Genomic DNA, 20,935 nt, shown 5'->3' with positions numbered 1-20,935 from the left:
CTGCCCTCCAGGAACTAGGGATGGGCAATAAATGCCCATGCCCCACAAATAAATGAAAAAAAACACACTGACAGTGGGTTGGGACTTGTGGATTGAGGTAGAGAACTCGTGCATCTTAGAAAATGACAGATTCCCTCAAAATTTCAAGCTATTATTTAAGCCATTTAAGTCATCATATACATATGCCATTCTTTGGGGATTTGTCAGGCTAGTTGGCTGGACAGCTGCTTAGTGATACACAGCGATGCCAACAGCGCGGGTTCAATTCCTGTACCAGCTGAGACTATTCATGAAAGCCCCTCCTCAACCTTAAGGAACCTTCCTGACCTTGCCTCTCGCCTGAGGTGTCGTAATCCTCAGGTTAAAAGTAAAGTTTACTTATTAGTGTCACAAGTAGGCTTACATTAACGCTGCAAAGAAGTGACTGTGAAATTCCCCTAGTCACCACACTCCAGCGCCTGTTTAGATCAATGCACCTAACCAGCCTGTCTTTCAGAATGTGGGAGGAAACCGGAGCACCTGGAGGAAACCCACGCAGACACAGGGAGAACATGCAGACTCCACACAGACAGTGACCGAAGTCGGGAATTGAACCCGGGTCCCTGGCACTGTGAAGCAGCAGTGCTAACCACTGTGCCACCGTGCTGTCCCATCATCACCAATTAAATCACCACCAGTCAGCCCTCCCCCTCGAAGGGGAGAGCAGACTATGGTCATCTGGGACTTTGTCCACTTGACCTTTTACGCTATTCGTTGCTAAGGTTTCATTCCATTGGAGCTTATGGACCTCGGGAGCTTTGCTTAGTGACTGACACTCTGGGACATGACAACTGAGCCTAACCTTGTCTTTACTTCCAGCGGGTATTGCTGGATAACCAGTTTCTTGTCCCTGATGCTGAGACCCATTGGAGTGCCCAAACCAGGAGATCCACCTCCCCAACACAGAGATAAGGTCACCCGGAGGCTGAGGTTCGACAGCTCGTTGGAAAAATTCATTCATCCTGACGTTAATCGTTTATCATTAAGCAAAGAGAATCAAGTGGCTTAAAATGAAACTCACCACAAAAGACTGTAGGATGTGGGCAGTTCAAAATGACAATCTTACTTATCATCTCAGGATAATAGATAGCAAAACACCAGGCGATTAATCCACCCCAGTCATGGCCAATCAGGACACACTTCTTGTAGCCTGTACAGATAGATAAAAGCCCACATCTCAATACACAGAATTGAGAAATTAAATTAGAAAAATCAGAATCAACTCAATCAGAAAACTGATGATTCAGTTCTAAGACATTCTATCATTGATACATCTGTATCTAAACCCAAAGCACATATTGCACTTGGCTGAAAAATCTGTTTGACTATGCAGCTGGCTTTCAGGGTAGCAGTAAGCTGCGCTGTACAGTAAAACATCTACGTAAGTAAAGTCACAAAATAAGCTTTAATTAAAAGCTGGTTACCACAGCCCACACAATACATGCTCTGGCGTTTTAGAATCTTGGAAACTCTCTTCTGATCCTTGTGCAGGCAATCTTCAGACCAAATTTAAAATTAGAAAAATACATCAAAAGATAGATAGTTCACAACATGGAAAAGCAAATTAAATCATGTGTTTTTTTTTTCAATAGGCCAGAGGTTTTCAGTCAGTGACGAATGACCGGTGTCAAAACAGGGTAAATCATTTAGGATGGAGGTGAGGAGACATTTCTTCACCCAGAGTGGTGAGCCTGTGGAACTCATTACCACAGGAAGTAGTTGATGCCAAAACTTTGAGGCAGCTGGATATGGCACTTGGGACAAATGGGATCAAAGGTTATGGGAGGAAAGCAGGATTAGGCTACTGAGTTGTAATGAATGGTGAAGCAGGTATGAAGGGCCAAATGGCCTCTTTCTGCTCCTATCTTCAATGTTTCTACGTTCCTTACAGTTACAATTATCTTGAGGACTTTGCATTGGAACTTGATCAGAGATCCATTTCTGTTCAGTGCCTTTTAGAGAGAATTTGGAGTCCTTTTTTTTAATTCATTCATGAGATGTGGGCGTCAATGGCAAGACCAGGTTTTGTTGCCCATCCCTAATTGCCCTTCAAAGGAGCAGCTTGCAAAGCCATTTCAGTGAGTTGTTAAGAGCTGGACAGAAAGGCTGTGGGTGTGGAGTCACATATAAGGCCAACTGGGTAAAGATGGCAAATCTCCTTCCTTAGAAGGCAGCATGTGGTTAGCACTGCAGCCTCACAGCGCCAGGAACCCAGGTTTGGTTCCCAGCTTGGGTCACTGTCTGTGTGGATTCTGCACATTCTCCCCATGTCTGTGTGGGTTCCCTCCGGGTGCTCCGGTTTCCTCCCACAGTGTGAAAGACATGATGGTTAGATGCATTGACCATTCTAAATTCTCCCTCAGTGTAGCCGAACAGATGCTGGAGTGTTACGACAAGGGGATTTTCACAGTAGCTTCATTGCAGTGTTAATGTAAGCCGACTTGTGACACTAATAAATAAATAAATAATGTCACAGCTGCTGCTTTTGAAAACTGGGTATTTTGAAATCTTTATTCTGTAACAATAATTCCAAAAGTATCTTTGTGTTTTGGTTTTCAGTTAATAAATAATAGTCAGAATTCTCCGGCCATTCACATCTCACTGCCACGGCCAGTGAAGATGGAGAATTTGGCACTCAGCCAAATCTCCATTCACTGCAGCGGGACTGGAGAATCCCAGTGGCGAGAATTTTGGAGAATCAGGTCCAAAAACCCACATTTTGGACTCAAACTAAAGGAGAGCCGATTGATAAATTAATAAAGCAGACAGCAGCTTCCAGCAACTGTGTTAATGTTGTTAAAATGGGAAATCAGGAAGTTGCCATTGAAGTTATCCTGTACTTGTCGAAGCTTCATTGTAACAGTATCCTGCAGAGAGATAGAAACATACTGAGTGGTGTGAAGTTCCTGTCCTGACATAAGAAAAAGCCACTGAATTTGTTAGAAAAGGTTTCAACTTAGGCATTTCATTCTAAGTAAAATTATAAAGGTGTGATGAGCCTTAATTACTGCCAATCTAGCTGGCACTGAAAAATAACTCTTACAAGTGTGGAGTCTCATTCCTTCATATTTTAATTACTACCGTAGGTTTAAAATATTTTTAAAACAACCTTTTGCTTCTGTCTATTTTTCCTTAATCCCAGTTATTGTTCCCGCCTTCCACTGTTAATTGGATAGGAATCTTTGTGAAAATCCAAATGCGCGACTGTTTTCCCTGAGTGTGGGATGGATCTTGGAAAATTCCTAATTTCTGTTTCCCACTCCCAAAGCAAAAAGGGTTTTTCGGAGTAAGGAGTCTTCAATCTGATTGCTTCAGGAGATGCCAGACAGCTTTCCCTGTTCACTCATGTAATTTGAATGTTCACATCATAGAATCCCACCAGCGCAGAAGGAGGCCACTCAGCCCACCAAACCTGCGCCAGCTCGCTGTTAGAGTATCTCGCTCAGGCTCTCTCCCCTACCCCATCCCCGTAACCTCACACATTTACCACGGCCAATGCATCTAACCAATATGTTTTGGGACTCTAAGGGGCAATTTTTTTTAACCATAGTTTATAAAATTGAGTCTTTATTCTGGTATTTACTTGTTGAAACCCCTTGAATGTGTAGGTGTAGCTCAACATAAAAATTAGATGGATTTTTAAAAAAAAATTGAACATTATTAACACCTACTTACCGGTGAGTAGAAAATCATAATTTTGATGCCAAGGATGATGTTGTCTACATTCCTAGCAAGTGGCCTTTTTCTACAGGAATTTAATGCAGCGATAATAGGCTAAGGCGGGGGAATTGAGGCAATAATTAAGCCAGTTATTCTCTTGTTGAGGGAGCGAGAGAAAGGTCACCCAGCCTGGGAACAACAAAAGTTTTGTTGAAAACCTACACAGGAGCCTGGGAAGTACTGTGGCTCACAGCACACAAAGCAAGTACCAAAGAATGTGAATTTTGACTCTGTAATTTCAGTTTGGAAATGAAGATATATTTTGCAGTGAAAATACGTCAGCCTGTAGAAAATCAAGACAAAATTGTCAGACGGGTTGGGATGAGGGAGGTTTGCCAATCATTCTAATCTCACTCTTCCAAAATATCGACTTGTCATCGTAGCGCCCGTATCATCAGCTGGGATCTAAATTCTAATCGAGTCATTAAGTCACACTTCACACCTGTGACTCACTGAGAAAAAGGAAGTGAACACAATATCCAAACCTCGGCACGGCTGGTACTTAATTTATCTCCGCGCTATATTTAACTGTTTTAAGGATAAGAGTCACATTCCAAACATTCACAGGCTGGATTTTCCCAGAGCCCACACAGAGAGAGGGTCGGAGGCAAGGTGGGGACGGGAGCGGGGGTGGGATAAAACGGGGGAGTGGGGGGGGATTTGCATCAGGATAGCTCCCAATGTGTTCCTGCCGCCGAGGACAAGGGACCAGGCGGGGGAGAGGGCCGACAGCAAGCGCCGTGGGGTTGGGCAGCCAATTAAGGTGAATAAGGTCCCAATCAGAGGTGGTTCTGTCTCCCTCCACCATGTTGCATGAGCACCCACCCCCATCGGCTCAATGAAGGCAGCCTCCCTGCAGCAGGCCCGGTGGCCGTCAGAGCCAGAGACTCCAGGCCTGACCACATTGAGCGTGAACGGCCAAAATGGCAGCCAATTCTGAACCTGCAGAGGGATCTCTCCTCCTTTCCAATGCACCTTCCGGCATTGATTAACTTAATCCATGCACTGCAGTGCAGACCAGTGAGGGTGTCTCCATGTTGAGGGGCCCTCATGGGTCTCGACCTGCCTCAGTAGTGGCCACCTCTCCCAGTGAAGCTCCAGGGTTGCCAGACCTCTGACTGGGCTTTCACCATTATTGTTTGACACTTGCTGTGTGCAGTGGGCCATGATATTCCTGAGTAGCCTCTCAACAAGCCTGACTGCCATCCCTAATTGGACGACAAGTGTGTAGATTCAATTAAGAGGCTGCCTCTAAGGGATTGTTGAGTAACTCTCGCTGCCTTTGAGGATCAGTGCGGTTATCCATTTTGGCAGAAAAAGCAGAAAGGCAAATTATTACCTAAAAGGAAAGCAGATTCACAATGCACCCGGGCAGAGGGATCTGGGTGTCTGTGTTCATGAATTGCAGAAAGTAGGCATGCAGGTGCAGCACATAATGGAAAAGGCAAATGGGCTGTTGGTATTTATTACAAAGAGACTGGAATATAAAAGTAGAGGAGTGTTATTGCAATTGTGTGGGGTGTTGGTGAGACCACATCTGGAGTAATGTGTCCAGTTTTAGTCTCCTTATTTGAGGAAGGATATGGTGGCATCGAAGGCAGTTCAGAGGAGGTTCACCAGATTGATTCCAGGGGTAAAAGGGTTGATGTACGAGGAGAGATTAAACAATTTGGGTTTATACTTGCTGGAGCTTAGAAAGATGAGAGGGGATCTGTTTGAGGTATAGAACATTTTAAAAGGGATTGATAAAGTAAATGTGGACCAAATGTTTCCTCTTATGGGGCAATCTAGAACAACAGGTCACAGGTATAGATTGAGAGGCGGTAGATTTAAAACTGAGAAAAGGAGAAGCTACTTTTCGCACAGCGTGGTGAGTTTGTGGAACTCACTGCCCCATAGCGCGGTGGAGTTTGAATCATTAAAAGGTTTCAGGAGGGAGATAGATATATTCTAATAATAAAAAGGGAAAGAGGGATATGGGGAACAGGTGGGGAGGTGGATTTGAGACCAGGGAGAGATCAGACCTGGCTGAATAGCGGAGAGCAGGCTCGAAGGGCTGAATTTGCCAGCAAGGGGGGGGCTCAGGATTCCCATTTGGTCCAGACATTGGGGTCCATAAGCCCAATTGAAAAGTGACAAAAGCTCTCAGGGCAGGATTCAGCAGGAGGCCCAAAAATTGGGTTTATTCTGCTGTGAATTTACAGCGGGGTTTTCCGCTGGTACCCACCATGGTGGATCAGGATACCCACTGGAGGCTGATGTGGATCTCACCGGTATCCCACTAATAGGATGCAGATGAACGCCCGGCCAGCTATGCCCGATTCTCTGTGGCACCAGTGGGAAAATACGCCATTGCATAACACGCTTGGAACCCACGTGGCGTGCAGGTGCTGGGACTTCCTACAATGTCTGGGGCTGTCTACAAAATTCAGGATGGAGGCCAACGGCAACCTTGGACCCCAGAAAGCCACTGCAGTGGCAGGGGCAGCATCTACACCAATTTCCTGAATTGGTGTCCTGGGGAGTCGGGGGGGGGAGGGGTCTGTCTTCCAGCCTCAGAATGTTCCTGGAGATCTGTCTTTCTCCGGAGGTCCATCTTCTTTCTTCCATAGCGAGTCAGTGACGTTGGGAGGCTTGTCAACATTGCACCCGGATAGGATAGTAGACTGTGTGACCTGCCCCGCCACAGAATATGGCACAAAACATCCAGGTACATAATTAATGAGGTCGGGGCTGGAAGATTTAGTGTGTTTTCTTGACAGCCTCTACTTCCTCACCACAGGACTTGGTTTCCAGAAGGGAGAATTCTGCCCTAGGTCTTCCTCGTGCCTTTTTTTAAAATGCCCCCTTATAATTAAACTTCTTGCCAACCTCATCCCCCATCAGGGATGATGCCAAGTTGACCTGGTCAGCAACTTGCTGCCTTGCCTTCTTGGTCCAGGTTTGTGGGGCAGTCTTTAGATTGGAAAGTTCTTTCTGAACAATGAGGATCTTGATTTCCCAACCTGCAAAGGAGAATTCTTCTCTTTCTTCTCTCCAGCAAGAGTTGAGTGTTCCCGACTGGAAAAGAAATACGGAAGCGATGTTCCTACTGGGCGTTGTAATTGACAGGTTTCTCTCATTTCTGCCACTGGCAGAATGAGATTGTTTGAAAATATGGAAGATAAAATAATGTTCATCCATCACCTGGTGCATGGGAGTTAAAAATTAATGAACTGTTAGCAAAATAGCACTTTATTTTTGCAAAAAAAAAATGAAGCGTTTGGGGAAAAATTGCTGCCTAAATTATCAATGGGAATTTTCCTGTTATTAACAGCATAATTAAAGAATTATGGCTTATGGCTACACTAGAAGGTCAGATGATGATTGTTAAATCCCGGGATTTAATTCTATCTTGGAACGAGAGTGATTTGAGCATTACAGAATTCACAGGGTTGGCAATCAACACACTGCTCCCTGGTTTCCAACACACTTACAAAGTTAGTCATGGCCACAGAACAAAGCTCAAGTGCCACAGTGTAAGTTGGTAACCATTGGTTACAACACAAGCGCAATATCTGCATTCTGCTGGGAGATTTGCAGAGGGTAAAAACACAATTGTGGAAAGCAGAAAGAGGAGCAGAGGAAACAGTGCTCTAAATTCTCTGGCATGCAGCCACAGAATAAAAGACCCCATTGAAAGCCAACCAGGCATCTTCTCGCTAACCTACCCAAGGACTCCACAATATCCTTTACGTCTGTGATCAGAGAATCCAGCTGGTAGTTTTCTCGACCAATGGGCGCATCCGATTCCCCGTATCCTCGTAAATCCACCGCAACCACTCGGAAGTCACTCTTAAATTCTTGAAGCTGATAACGCCAAGAGAACCTGTATCACAGAAGGAAATTGAATCAGAAATCCTTAGCCCTATATTTATAAACAAAAACGAGAGTATTAAACATCGTATCTTATATCCCTGTGCCATCCAGGCCACCCAAGCATATACACCGAGGCGGCATGGTGGCTCAGTGGTTAGCACTGCTGCCCCAGGGCCCTGATCCCTGGCGCTGTGAGGTTCAATTCCTGACTTTGGTCACGGTGCAGAGTCTGTATGTTCTCCCTGTGCATGGATTTCCCCTGGGTGCTCCGGTTTCCTCCCACAGTCCGAAAAATGTGCTGGCTAGGTCCATTGGCCATGCTAAATTCTCCCTCATCGTACCCGAACAGGCACCCAAGTGTGGTGACTAGGGCATTTTGACAGTAACTTCTTTGCAGTGTTAATGCAAACCAGTTGTGACAATAATAAATAAACTTTATTTTTATGCCATACCCAGGGGGAGGAAATGGCCTAGTGGTATTATCACTAGACTATGAATTCAGTAACTCAGCTAATGCTCTGGGGACCCGGGTTCGAATCCTGCCATGGTGGAATTCAAATTCAATAAAAAAATCTGGAATTAAGAATCTACTGATGACCATAAATCCATCGTTGATTGTTGGAAAAACCCATTTGGTTCATTACTGTCTTTTAGGGAAGGAAGCCTGCCGTCCTTACCCGGTCTGGTATAGATGTCACTCCAGAGCCACAGCAATGTGGTTGACTCTTAAGTGCACTCTAAATGGCCTAGCAAACCACCCAGTAATACCAATCACCCCCTAACAACATTGTGGATCAACCCAGGGCACATGGACTGTGGCAGTTCAAGAAGGCAGCTCACCCTCCACCTTCTCAAGGGCAACTAGGGATGGGCAATAAATGTTGACCAGCCAATGATGCCCATGTCCCACAAATAAAAAAAAGACAACAGCCAATGTTTCAGGGGCCCTGTTTGCGTTGTCTAAGTGCATGACTCAAAATCATTTGAATTCAAACTCCTCCTGAGTCCAATTGTCCTGCTCCTCCTCTCTCTACAAGTCCTGTGTTTATGTTGTTAACTCCTTCAACTGTATATGATGAAATCTGTTGTTTCAAAGCTTGCATTTTTTACTTAAATAGTCCTTAATTGGAAAAGGAAACTGAGAAAGAAAGTGACCATCTCCATTTCTAAGTAGCTCATATCCAGGTTTGTATAAGACCAACCTCTGGCCAGCTTTGTATACAAGTTTTCAACCTTTGGTACTTGGTAGTTATTTAATTTAGCAGTCTGATTAATTGTTAATTTGTAGTCTCCACGATGTGGACAATTTTGTTAGGTTTTATCACGGGAACTACGTGTTGTCTACACGGACTTTATCAAGGCCTTTGACAAGGTACCACATGGTAGTTTGCTGCATAAGGTTAACGCTAATGGGTTCCAGGGTGAAGTAGCCAAATGGATACAAAATTGGCTTGATGACAGAAACCTGAGGGTGGTTATAGAGAGTTGTTTTTCAAACTGAAGACCTGTGACCAGCGGTGTGCCTCACAGACCAGTGCTGGGTCCACTGTCATTTGTCATTATATGAATGATTTGGATGAGAATATAGAAGGCATGGTTAGTAAGTTTGCAGATGACACCAAGATTGGTGGCATAGTGGACGGTGAAGGAAGTTATCTCCAATTGCAACGGGATCTTTATCAACTGGGCTAGTAGGGTGACAAATGACAAATGGAGTTTAATTTAGACAAATGTGAGGTGATGCATTTTGGCAGACTGAATCAGACTTACTCAGTTAATGGTTGGGCAGTTGGGATAGTTACGGAACAAAGGGATCTAGGGATATATGTTCATAGTTCCTTGAAAGTGGTTACCGCTGCTGCCTCACTGCGCCAGGGACCCATGTTCAATTCCCAATTTGGCTGACTGTTTGTGTGGACTCTACACGTTCTCCTTGTGTCTGCGTGGGTTTCCTCTGGGTGCTCCGGTTTCCTCCCGCAGTCCGAAAGACGTGCTGGTTAGGTGCATTGGCTGCGCTAAATTCTCCCTTGGTGTACCCAAACAGGTGCCAGAGTGTGGCAACTCGGGGATTTTCATAGTAATTTCATTGCAGTGTTAACGTAAGCCTACTAGTGACACTAATAAATAAATTTTCATTTGAAGGCCCTTTATTTTACCTAATGCCTCACAATAGAACATAGAACATAGAACATTACAGCGCAGAACAGGCCCTTCGGCCCACGATGTTGCGCCGACCAGTTAAAAAGCAATGATCCTCTAACCTAAACCAAACCCTTTCCATCCATAAACCTATCCACGGATCTCTTAAATGCCCCCAAACTAGGCGCATTTACAACTGCAGCAGGCAGGGCATTCCAATCCCTCACCACCCTCTGGGTAAAGAACCTACCCCTGACATCCGTCCTATAACTACCACCCCTTAATTTAAAGCTATGTCCCCTCGTGCTAGCTTTCTCCATCTGAGGAAAAAGGCTATCACTGTCCACCCTATCTAAACCTCTAATCATCTTATATGTTTCAATAAGGTCCCCTCTTAGCCGCCTTCTTTCTAACGAAAACAACCTCAAATCCCTCAGTCTCTCCTCATAGGACCTCCCCTCCATACCAGGCAACATCCTGGTAAACCTCCTCTGCACCCTCTCCAAAGCCTCCACATCCTTCCTATAATGTGGGGACCAGAACTGCACACAATACTCCAAGTGCGGCCGCACCAGAGTCTTGTACAGTTGCAACATGACGCTGCGGCTCCTAAATTCAATCCCCCTACCAATAAACGCCAAGACACCGTATGCCTTCCTAACAACCCTATCTATGTTCTCATATTTCGCCATTAACTCAGGCAGCTCCTCTCTTCTCATAATTGGAAGATCTCCATCTTGTTAACTTGATTTCCTTGAGCCAATCACTGCCCAGAAGACTTGGTCCTTGGTCTGACACTATTGTTACTGGGTGCTGAGTCGATTGCAGCCGATAGTTTACAGGTACTGTGATGGTATCCGTTATCTTGACAGTTTCTCCTGTGTAAGTTGTTAGTTTTGCTGCGGGTCTCCCGCAAACTGAAGGGCACGCACTTAGTGTTCAATTCTAGTCGCCACACTACCAGAAGGATGTGGAGGCTTTGGAGAGGGTACAGAAAAGATTTACCAGGATGTTGCCCTGGTATGGAGGACATCAGCTATGAGGAGAGGTTGGAGAAACTTGGTTTGTTCTCACTGGAGTGATGGAAGTTGAGGGGTGACCTGATAGAAGTCTACAAGATTATGGGAGGCATGGACAGAGGGGATAGTCAGAAACTTTTTCCCAGGGTGGAAGAGTCCATTACTACGGGGGCTTCAGTATAAGGGGCAAGGTTTAAAGGCAGATTTTTTAGACAGAGGATGGTGGGTGCCTGGAACTCATTGCCGAGGGAAGTAGCGGAAGTGGATACGGTAGTGAATTTTAGGAGGCGTCTTGACAAATACATGAATAGGATGGGAATAGAGGGATATGGTCCCCAGAAGGGTAGGGAGTTTTAGTTAAGTCGGGCAGCATGGTTGGTGCAGGCTTGGAGGGCTGAAGGGCCTGTTCCTGTGCTGTAATTTTCTTTGTTCTTTGGCTGAGTTTTTGATTGAGTAATTCTGTTTTTAAAATTACAACTGATTCTTGCAGGAAGAAATATGAAATTCTGGGATTCCATTTTAGAGAACTTAACGAATGTTATACAGTTAACTTGAAATTGTAATGCTTATTAGTTTAGGAATAGTGTACCAGAAACTTTGTATTTTTCTTGACAACTGTTCTAATTAATTCCATGGACAAACTGTACTGAAATCCTGTCTGGCAAACTACAGCGAAACCCAATCTTCTGTAACTGAACCAAGAAAATCAAAATTAGATCGAGGATAGGAAAATCTGGAAATCAGTTTCTTAGTTTATTTATTTATTGTCACAAGTAGGCTTTCATTAACGTCGCAGTGAAGTTACTGCGAAAATCCCCTAGTCCCCACACTCCTGCTCGCATACACTGAGGGAGAATTCAGCATGGCCAATGTATCCAACCAGCACGTCTTTCAGACTGTGGGAAGAAACTGGAGCACCCGGAGGAAACCCATGTAGACACGAGGAGAATGTGCAAACTTCACACAGACAGTGACCCGATCTGGGAATCGAACCCAGGTCCCTGAGCAGAATAAGACCCTTTGTTTTTTGAGAACATTGAAAAGTCAGGTGCTATGACTTTACAAGTACTATAGCTACAGGAAAACGTACTGCTGGATTAGGATCACTGGAACAAACAAATACATGCCTGGAAAACTTAACTTGCACTTAATTTGAATCTGTTTCATCTTATTTTACTGTGAATATAGAAAATCGCACGTTACAGAGTTTCAGATGTAGGGCATTTGTCTATAAATATAGAATGCCCTTGCTCTACAGTCTTCATTGTAGGTCATTCCCATTGTATATATATTGAGAATGTCCTTGCCTTCTTGTCTGATATGCAGGGCAGTTTCACAGTAAATATAGACTTTGCAGTATTACAGAGTTTTGTACCCAATGCTGATTTAGTATGTTAGGGGACAGGAAGAGTAATAAGGACAGTGGCCTCATGTGGCCAATCCTCCTTTGGCTGCTGCGAAGATTTGGAGATATACGACCTGGGGACAGAATAAGCAACAGATTTTCCAAAGGCCAATCTGCGCCCCAGAAATCCTAGCTCGGCAATTGATAGCTAATTGTGCACACTTGAGCCAGCATTCTAGGCAATTACACTATCTGCAAAGTGTCTCTGCAGGCGGGTCAAAAGGTGTACAAAGCTTTGTTGCTGGCTTGCTGCCCGAGCACTTGGCCTGAATCAGAACACTGAGGTGTACTTGTAGGAGCTTTTGTGTTCCTGCAAAAAAGAAACTGAGCACCAGACTTCAGCACAAACAGCTCTCCACATTCTGGCTGGGAAAGCTGCAGTCTAGACATACCTATCCAATTTTGGAGAGGAAAGATGCTAATAATGAACAAACCATTCTCTTCTGAGTTGACTGGGGAGATACTCATTGGAATTCAGAAGAATGTGGGAGATCTTATAGAAACATATTAGATAGAAACAGGGAAGTTGTTTCCACTGGCGGGTGGAACTATAACTAGGAGGCATGGCCTTAAAATAAGGGGGAGCAGATTTAAGACTGAGTTGAGGGGGAACTTCTTCACACAAAGTGTTGTGAATCTGTGGAATTCCTCGCCCAGTAAAGCAGCTGAGGCTACCTCATTGAATGTTTTTTAGGCAAGGATTTTTGAGCAGTAAAGGAATTAAGGGTTATGGTGAGCGGGCGGGTAAGTGAAGCTGAGTCCACAAAAAGATCGGCCATGATCTTATTGAATGGCAGAGCAGGCTGGCAGGACCAGGTGGCCAACTCTTGCTCCTAGTTCTTATGTTCTTGTCCATTGTCCTGCACAAGAAAGATTTTAACTCGCTTAACAAAATAAGTTCACTTATAGAATGAAATGAAATCAAATCAATATTTTGCCCTGTACTCAGTTTCGGTTGGGTTTCACTGCGGTTTTGACAAGCAGGATTTCAATGTTCCACGTGAGGCAGCCCTTTCAAATGCTGAATGTGGTAACGGTGATAAGTAATGTCAGGTTTTCCAAAGTTCTTTCAGTCAGTGGAACTGTTTGTTTATCTCGATTAGATTTGTCCATTGAGCCCAGGTGAGAAGTTCTGCCCAATTACGATCAACGGACAGGAAATCCCATCCAAGGAGAACAACATCTGCAATTGAAGGAAGTTTGCAACACGTTAACCAGAGTGTGCAGAGCAACGACACGGTCCAGCTTAACTGAATGAACTGATAGCGTTGCTCTTCCTTCACAGTAGACACCATCCTACATCCACACACAATCCAATTTTGTTTGTATTAGCCCACAGCGATTTAGGTCACCACTTGTCAGCAAACATAGAGTCATTGTACAATGTCATTTCTGACAATGAGCAACAAGGTGAGACCCAAGTTAGTTCCCCTGAAAGCACGGTGCACAGTTACTTCAGTTAGCTGACAAATTCCCATTTGTGATGACTCAATCTGAGAAACGTGAGAACCCTGTTCAGGAACCCATCCAACATGTAACAGGAAGCTTCTCAGTGCCAGCAGAATACGATCCACTATCAAAGGTTTTTGAACTGTGTAAACAGAATGCCACTGTGCCACTAATTATTTTCTGTGGCGCCTTCTCACTGTAAGTAGAGAATGGCCATCACATTAACAGAAATGCACTCGTCTTCTATGTATCAAAGTTTGGGATCCCAGGCTTTTCTCGGACTGGTGGAGAGTTGGGCAAGTGTGAAATATACCTGCCACCTCAGAAAAGGGAGACGGTGGATTAGTGGTATTATCGCTGGATTAGTGACCCAGAGACCCAGGGTAATGCTGTGGGGATTGGGGTTCGAATCCCACCACGGCAAATAGTGAAACTTGAATTCAATAAATATCTGGGATACCATGAAATGTTTGGTGTAAAAACCCATCTGTTTCCCTACTGTTCTTTAGGGAAGGAAATCTGTCATTCTTATCTGGTCTGGTCTACATGTTGACTCCAGGCCCACAGCAATGTGGTTGACTCTTAAATACCTCCTGAAATAGCCTAGTAAGCCAACTTCAGTTCAAGGACAATTAGGAATGGGCGATAAACGTTGGCCAGCCAGCGATGCCCATGAAAGAATAAAGAAAACAAAAGAACAAGCCCATCATGGTTCAAGTCTCAGGCCTCATTATAAATTCAAGTGGGTTTCCACCTCAGTTTGTTGATCCCTCAGAGAAACCCATTCACAGAGCTAACTAAAGGAGGAACGCATTTCTTAAAACGGGGCTGTGTCCTCTTCTGTGAGATTTTGCAGTTTGGCGGTTGAGGCAAGGCAATTGCTCAAATATTTCACAGTTTGGTCCCTTGCTGGAGGGGGTGAGGGAGAGGAGGGAATCTATCATCTCAGCCAACACCAGGAGGATCCAAAAGCACCAGGCAAGAAGAGACATGGTTGAGATTACCAGGTCCAGGGATTCTCTAATTGCAGGAGCTGGGACCAGTGCAACAAGTGCCTCAAAGAGCTCATTGAGTCATAGAGGTTTACAGTATGGAAACAGGCCCTTTGGCCCAGCTTGTCCATGCTGCCCAGTTTTTACCACTAAGCTAGTCCCAATTGCCTGCATTAGGCCCATATCCCTCTATACCCACCTTACTCATATAAGATTACCCATCTTATCCATCTTACCCATAAAGCATTGAATACAGGAGTTGGAATGTCTTGTTGAAATTGTACACAACATTGGTAAGGCCACACTTGGAATACTTTGTGCAATTCTGGTCACTGTATTATAGAAAGGACATTATTAAACTAGAAAGAGTGCAGAAAAGATTTACTAGGATGCTACCAGGACTTAATGGATTGAGTTATAAAGAGAGGTTGGATAGACTGGGATGTTTTTCTTTGGAGCAGAGGAAGCTGAGAGGTGATCTTCCAGAGGTCTATGAAATAATGAGGGGCATAGATCAGATAGATAGTCATTATCTTTTCCCAAAAGTAGGGGAGTCTAAAACTAGAGGTCATTGGTTTAAGGTGAGAGGGGGGAGATACAAAAGTGTCCAGAGGGGCAATTGTTTCACACAGAGGGTGGTGAGTGTCTGGAACAAGCTACCAGAGGTAGTAGTAGAAGCGGGTACAATTTTGTCTTTTAAAAAGCATTTAGACAGTTACATTGGTACGAAGAGTTTGGAGGGATGTGGGCCAAATATGGGCAATTGGGATTAGCATCGGGATTTCAAAAAAAAGGCAGCATGGACAAGTTGGGCTGAAGACCCTGTTTCCATGCTGTAAACCTCTATGACTCTATAACTGTCTAAATGCTTTTTAAAAGACAAAATTGTACCTACCTCTACTACTACCTCTGGCAGCTTGTTCCAGACGCTCACCACCCTCTGAGAGAAAAATTGCCCCTCTGGGCTCTTTTGTATCTCACCCCTCTCACATCTCCCCTCTCAAGAATAGCAACAGTGCACACAGTTTGTTACCTCTCTCACTCAACAACACATGGCTGATATTAGATGATGTCATGCACCCTCAGGCCAAATGCTAACAATACCCTTTCAGCCACATCACAACTCTCATAATAACAGTTACACAAGCATTATGTTCAATAATTGGTGAAGAAAACACGACATACTAGCCTCTGTTTATTGTGGAAACAATTTCATACTGTAATCAAATACATTTTACATGCAAAAGAAGTAAAGTAGCAACGTCTCCAAATGCCACAAACTACAGATTCAGCAAAGTAAGAAGATGATTACCAGAACTCTGGGAATCCATGCAGCAATAGCATAAGAGGTCTGCCTCTCTCCCCTGCCGCAACATAGTGGAACCTTAATCCTGATTCCTGGAAATTGAGAGAGTAAACAAAACATCAAGTACAATATATATCATCCATTTTAAAGCAGCAGATGGTAGATTCCTTGTTAAATTGTTTTGTATACATACATGCTACACGAGAGACTATGGTTACCCAGATAAACCATCTACACTGTTGCCTGGACTGCATGAAACTGTGGTATAAAGCAATAAGTAATCTTAATGTTCGACATCCTACCCATGGGAAAACAATGAGACAAGACTTCTGAGTAAATTCTCCATCACCGAACAACTCACGCGCTCAATAAAATGGGAGCAATTCGATGTAAGGTTTACAGGACAACATTTAAGATGCCTTTGGGATGTGGTCAATATGAACATAGGAGCAAAGGTAGGCCATTTGGCCCTTCGAGCATGCTTCACCATTCAATAAGATCATGGCTGATTGGTTTGTGTTTCAGGTTCCATGTTCCCATCTATCCCCAATACTGGAAATTAATATTTTTTGACCATGAAGGATCAACTGCATAATGCGGGACTGGAGCCCCAATGTAGGTAAAGCAGGTTAGGATTCCAGGACAGCAGGTTAGGATTCCAGGACAGCAGCTTAGGATTGTTGGTTCTCTTCCCTGAAGGATATTTGTAATTTTGTTTGGCTTTGATGACAATTCAGTAGATTCCAGAGACATTTTTCTCCTGCCAACCAGTTTTACATAGAATTACACGGAATTTATAACAACGTCTTATATTTCAATAGGGCCCTAAATGTACTAAAATGACTCAAGGACCTTTGCAGGAACGTTAAGGGTGGCACGATGGCACAGTGATTAGCACTGCTGCCTCACGCTGTCGGGCACTTAGGTTCAATTCCAATCTCAGGTGACTGTGCGTGTGATGTTTGCACATTCTCCCCGTGCCTGCGTGGGTTTCCTCCGGATGCTCCAGTTTCCTCCCACAGTCCAAAGATGTGTGGGTTAGGTGGATTGGCCATACTAAGTTGCCCCTTAGTGTCAGGGGGACTAGCTAAGATAGATGCATAGGGTTATGGGGATAGGGTCTGGATAGGACTGTGGTCAGTGCAGACTCGATAGGCTGAATGGCCTCCCTCTGCATTGTAGGATTCTATGATACTTCAATGAAAACTTAATACTGAGCTGGATAAGGTGATATTAAGTGAGGTCTCTCCCTGAAGCACCACCGCCTGATTCTGTCATCCATTTCACAGTTTCATTTCATCTTTCACCTCATTCAGCCCTTCCACAAAACACCATTTATTTTCCTTTCAGGTGTGAACATTCGCAAGCTTCAACAGCTCTGTGTGTACCAATACTCCTCCGAACTCTTCCTCCCCTCCCCTTCCCTCCAACACCATCTCTTCCTTGAATCCCAACCCTTGATCACCGGCCTCCTGCGCCTCCCACCTCCTCATTACTGACTTAGAACCTTAGAATCCCTACAGTTCAGAAGGAGGCCATTCAGCCCACCAAGTGTGCACTGACTCTTACCCAGGCTTACTCCGTAACCCCACGTACTTACCCCACTAATCCCCCTAACCTAAATATCTCGGGACACAATGGGGCAATTTTTCATGGCTAATTCACCTAACCTGCACATCTTTAGATCTTAAAATCTCTTACATTTCTATTTTCCTTCCATTCCAAAGAAAGTTCTTTGACTTGAAACATTAATTACTGTTCATTGCTACAGATGCTTTGTGACCTGCTGAGTATTTCAACACTTTTTTTGTTTTATTTCCCAAAACTCTATATGTAAAGAAACATTAAATTCTAACCTTTCTTTTGGTGACTTTTTTTAAATAGAATTATTTCCACATCTCCTTTTGAATGTCAGACTAGCCCATATGAGGTGAACAGTGCCATTTTCTTAGATTCTCCTATGAATTTTCTTACAGTCTCCTTTGTGCAAAACACTTCTTACTTCAGAATTATCCAGTTAAAAATATACTTTCCTGAACAAGATGACATACACTTCTGCTGATAACATTAAGGTATTATTAGAATTTTAACCTTCAACTTGTTGCTAATTAAATATGTCACTCATTTTTTAAAGTTTATTTATTAGTCACAAGTAGGTTTACATTAATACAGCAATGAAATTACTGTGAAAATTCCCTAGTTGCCACACTCTGGCACCTGTTTGGGTACACTGAGGGAGAATTTAGCACGGCCAATGCACCTAACCAGCATGTGTTCTGGACTGTGGGAGGAAACTGGAGCACCCGGAGGAAACCAATGCAGACACAGGAAGAACGTGCAGACTCCGCACAGACAGTGACCCAAGCTGGGAATTGAATCCGGGTCTCTGGTGCTGTGAGGCAGTAGTGCTAACCACTGTGCCACCATGCCACCCTTCACTGTCATCTAAGTTAAACATTGGCTAATTAAAATTCACCACCATTAAAACACTCTTGTTGTCCATAATGACACCCATTTCAGCTGCTTTAAGAGTCAAGAATAGAAAATGCAAGTCCTTGTAGATACCAAACCAAAGTCACTTACTATGATTAAAGCTTCAAATAGATTATAATAATAGCAGTGAATAAATTAGCAAAAAAGTGATTGAATTTGATAAGGCGGGAAACATTCACGCATAGTTAAATCCGTACTTCAAATGACTGTTATGCACCATGGTAACTGGGAAAGTACAGGTGACCCAAACTGCTCCAGATTCTAGCATCCTCCTCCACATTCCTACCCCCTTCATCACTTACACCCACATCCTCCCCACACACACATACCTTCTTTCTCAATCTTACAGCTACAGAACCGTGTGGAAGGAGACGAGCTATAATAAGATTACTGAGGTTGGACAGTATCTTTTATAGAGTGGCATCTCCTTCAGAGCTGTGAAAATGCTCAGCCAACTTGAAAACAACGTGGGGCTGAAATTCAGGTTATTTCTTCCTGCCTTGTCCTTCTGTTCCTCCAATATTCTCATTTCCATGCATATTTCCTTTCATCTCCCACTTGCCTGTCATTTCTACCTCTGCTTTCTTTTCTTATGGAGATCTCTGTGAATATGTCTGTGCGAGGTGTGGGCTTCAAAGGTCTCTGTTCTTTCGACCATTGGTTAACCTAAGCTACACCTTGCTCACTTTCATAGAATCATAGAATCCGACAGTGCAGAAGGAGGCCATTCGGCCCATCACTCGAGTGTGCACCAACAACAGTCCTGCCCTGGCTCTATCCCCTTTACCCCACATATTTACCCCGCCAATCTATGCATCCCAGGGGCAATTTAACATGGCCTCTCAGCCTAACCTGCATATCTTTGGACTGTGGAAAGAAACTGGAGCATCCGGAGGAAATCCACGCAGGAGAATGTGCAAACTCCACACAGACAGTGACCCAAGTTGGGAATCGAACCCAGGTCCCTGGAGCTTCGAGGCAGCAATGCTAACTATTGTGCCACTCTTTACACTCCTGCCTTCAAATAAAGCTGCCCACCACCATCTCAAACAAGAACTTGATGTCTTGTCTCCAAATCTCCTTTTCTATATGTCTCATGACTCATCCTGCTAGATAACTCCCACTGGATCATTACACACCACCCCCCCCACCCACCCAAATCAGTCATGCTGCTGCCTCTCAATCTTAAGTGTGTTATCCAAACATCTCCAGTGCCACTTTACCCAGCACCAACACTGACAGCACGGCTCACATTTCACAGCATCTCTTGTTTGGTGGCACGCTGGAGGGGGAGGGGAGGGGGAAGCGGACAGAGTGCAGCAGCAGCACCGATGCTGAGGGTAGGTTTGGACTGGACAGAAAGGACAAGTCACCCTGGAACAGCTATAGAGAGGGGGAAACAATCTGAAACAGAGACTCAATACGGGAAAAAAAAACACTAGGCAAAGATCACAGCAGATGGATTTCATCCATTAGATTTCAAAAATGTTATTTATTAGGACGCCTTTACAGAGCAAAATATGTTACAGGATGTAACAGATTGGAGGCAGAATGACAGACCTTTCAGTCATCACTCCGTTCTGCAATTTTATCTTGTGCATCATAAGATGATGATCACTCCAGTGTATTTTAGCAGTACAAATAATACTTGTCTAACCAGCGATCAACCTCACATTCCAGAGACATACACCCAGGATAACAAAACATGGATTTAAAGAAAGACAGAATACCCAATATTAAATTTCTCAACTAACTCCACATTTAAACAAGAAGAATTTAGATAGCACAAATATCTGTTACATTAACAAATCTGTGCAGTGCTGACTGTTGGCTGCAGTATGAGGCATTGAGAGTCACAATTTTCAATTATTAAATACAACGATTTTTTTTCTAAACTGCTTTGCAGCTGCCAAGAGGTGATTTATCGCCGCGTCACTAAAACTACTGGACCTTTTTCTAACAGTTCAGGCAACAATTAATCCGATTTGAAACCACTATATACCGCAAAGCACTTAATTTTGAGAAGGCACAAATCGTACGAGATATATATTTTACACTGCACTGTTACAACAAGCGATCCCATTGAAATGCGCTGGGCAGCAAAACTGCCCTGGCACCACTAAGCTTCAAATTGTCATTGTTAATATTAAATGTAACAGTTTCTCTGCGGAAACAACAATACAGATTCACATGGAAATCTTCAAATTGGTTATTCCCCCAAGGCGGAATCCGCTAACATTGCTTTGAGGATAAGGGGAACAAACAGATTTCGAAATTCGGCGTTTGGTTGAAAAATAAAAATCTCTGGAAGTATTCTAATACTGTGTCACACTCTTGCTCCGAGGCAGTTTTGGAATTACTATTCCAGCAGCGTGTTAAACAAGACACAGATAGAGGTGACCTACACTGGGAGGACGTGCTTGACAGCTGAAAGGCTTCCTACTTTGTGAAAACGATCCAGTTTGAGAAGTCCGTCCATGCGGGTGGGGAACAGGCAACATTACTTTAAATTAAA

The 20,935-nt window shown here is 43.9% G+C and overlaps 1 protein-coding gene across 1 annotated transcript in view; it reads right to left on the bottom strand.

The window, feature by feature from the left end:
* ephx4 (epoxide hydrolase 4) overlaps positions 1-20,935 on the bottom strand; it is a 41,830-nt gene that overhangs the window by 19,678 nt on the left and 1,217 nt on the right. Inside the window, exons 2-4 of the mRNA XM_080196506.1 lie at positions 15,934-16,019; positions 7,470-7,627; positions 1,061-1,189 (exon numbers count right to left, since the gene is read on the bottom strand). Of these exons, the coding sequence (XP_080052632.1) occupies positions 1,061-1,189; positions 7,470-7,627; positions 15,934-16,019 (373 nt within the window). The remainder of the gene's footprint in view (positions 1-1,060; positions 1,190-7,469; positions 7,628-15,933; positions 16,020-20,935) is intronic.

This window comes from Carcharhinus amblyrhynchos, chromosome 9, assembly GCF_965287045.1.
Source record: "Carcharhinus amblyrhynchos chromosome 9, sCarAmb.v2.hapA, whole genome shotgun sequence".
NCBI classification, from domain to species: Eukaryota; Metazoa; Chordata; class Chondrichthyes; order Carcharhiniformes; family Carcharhinidae; genus Carcharhinus; species Carcharhinus amblyrhynchos.
The sequence above is the reverse complement of the archived record's forward strand: the minus strand, read 5'-3'. Positions and strand labels throughout refer to the sequence as shown.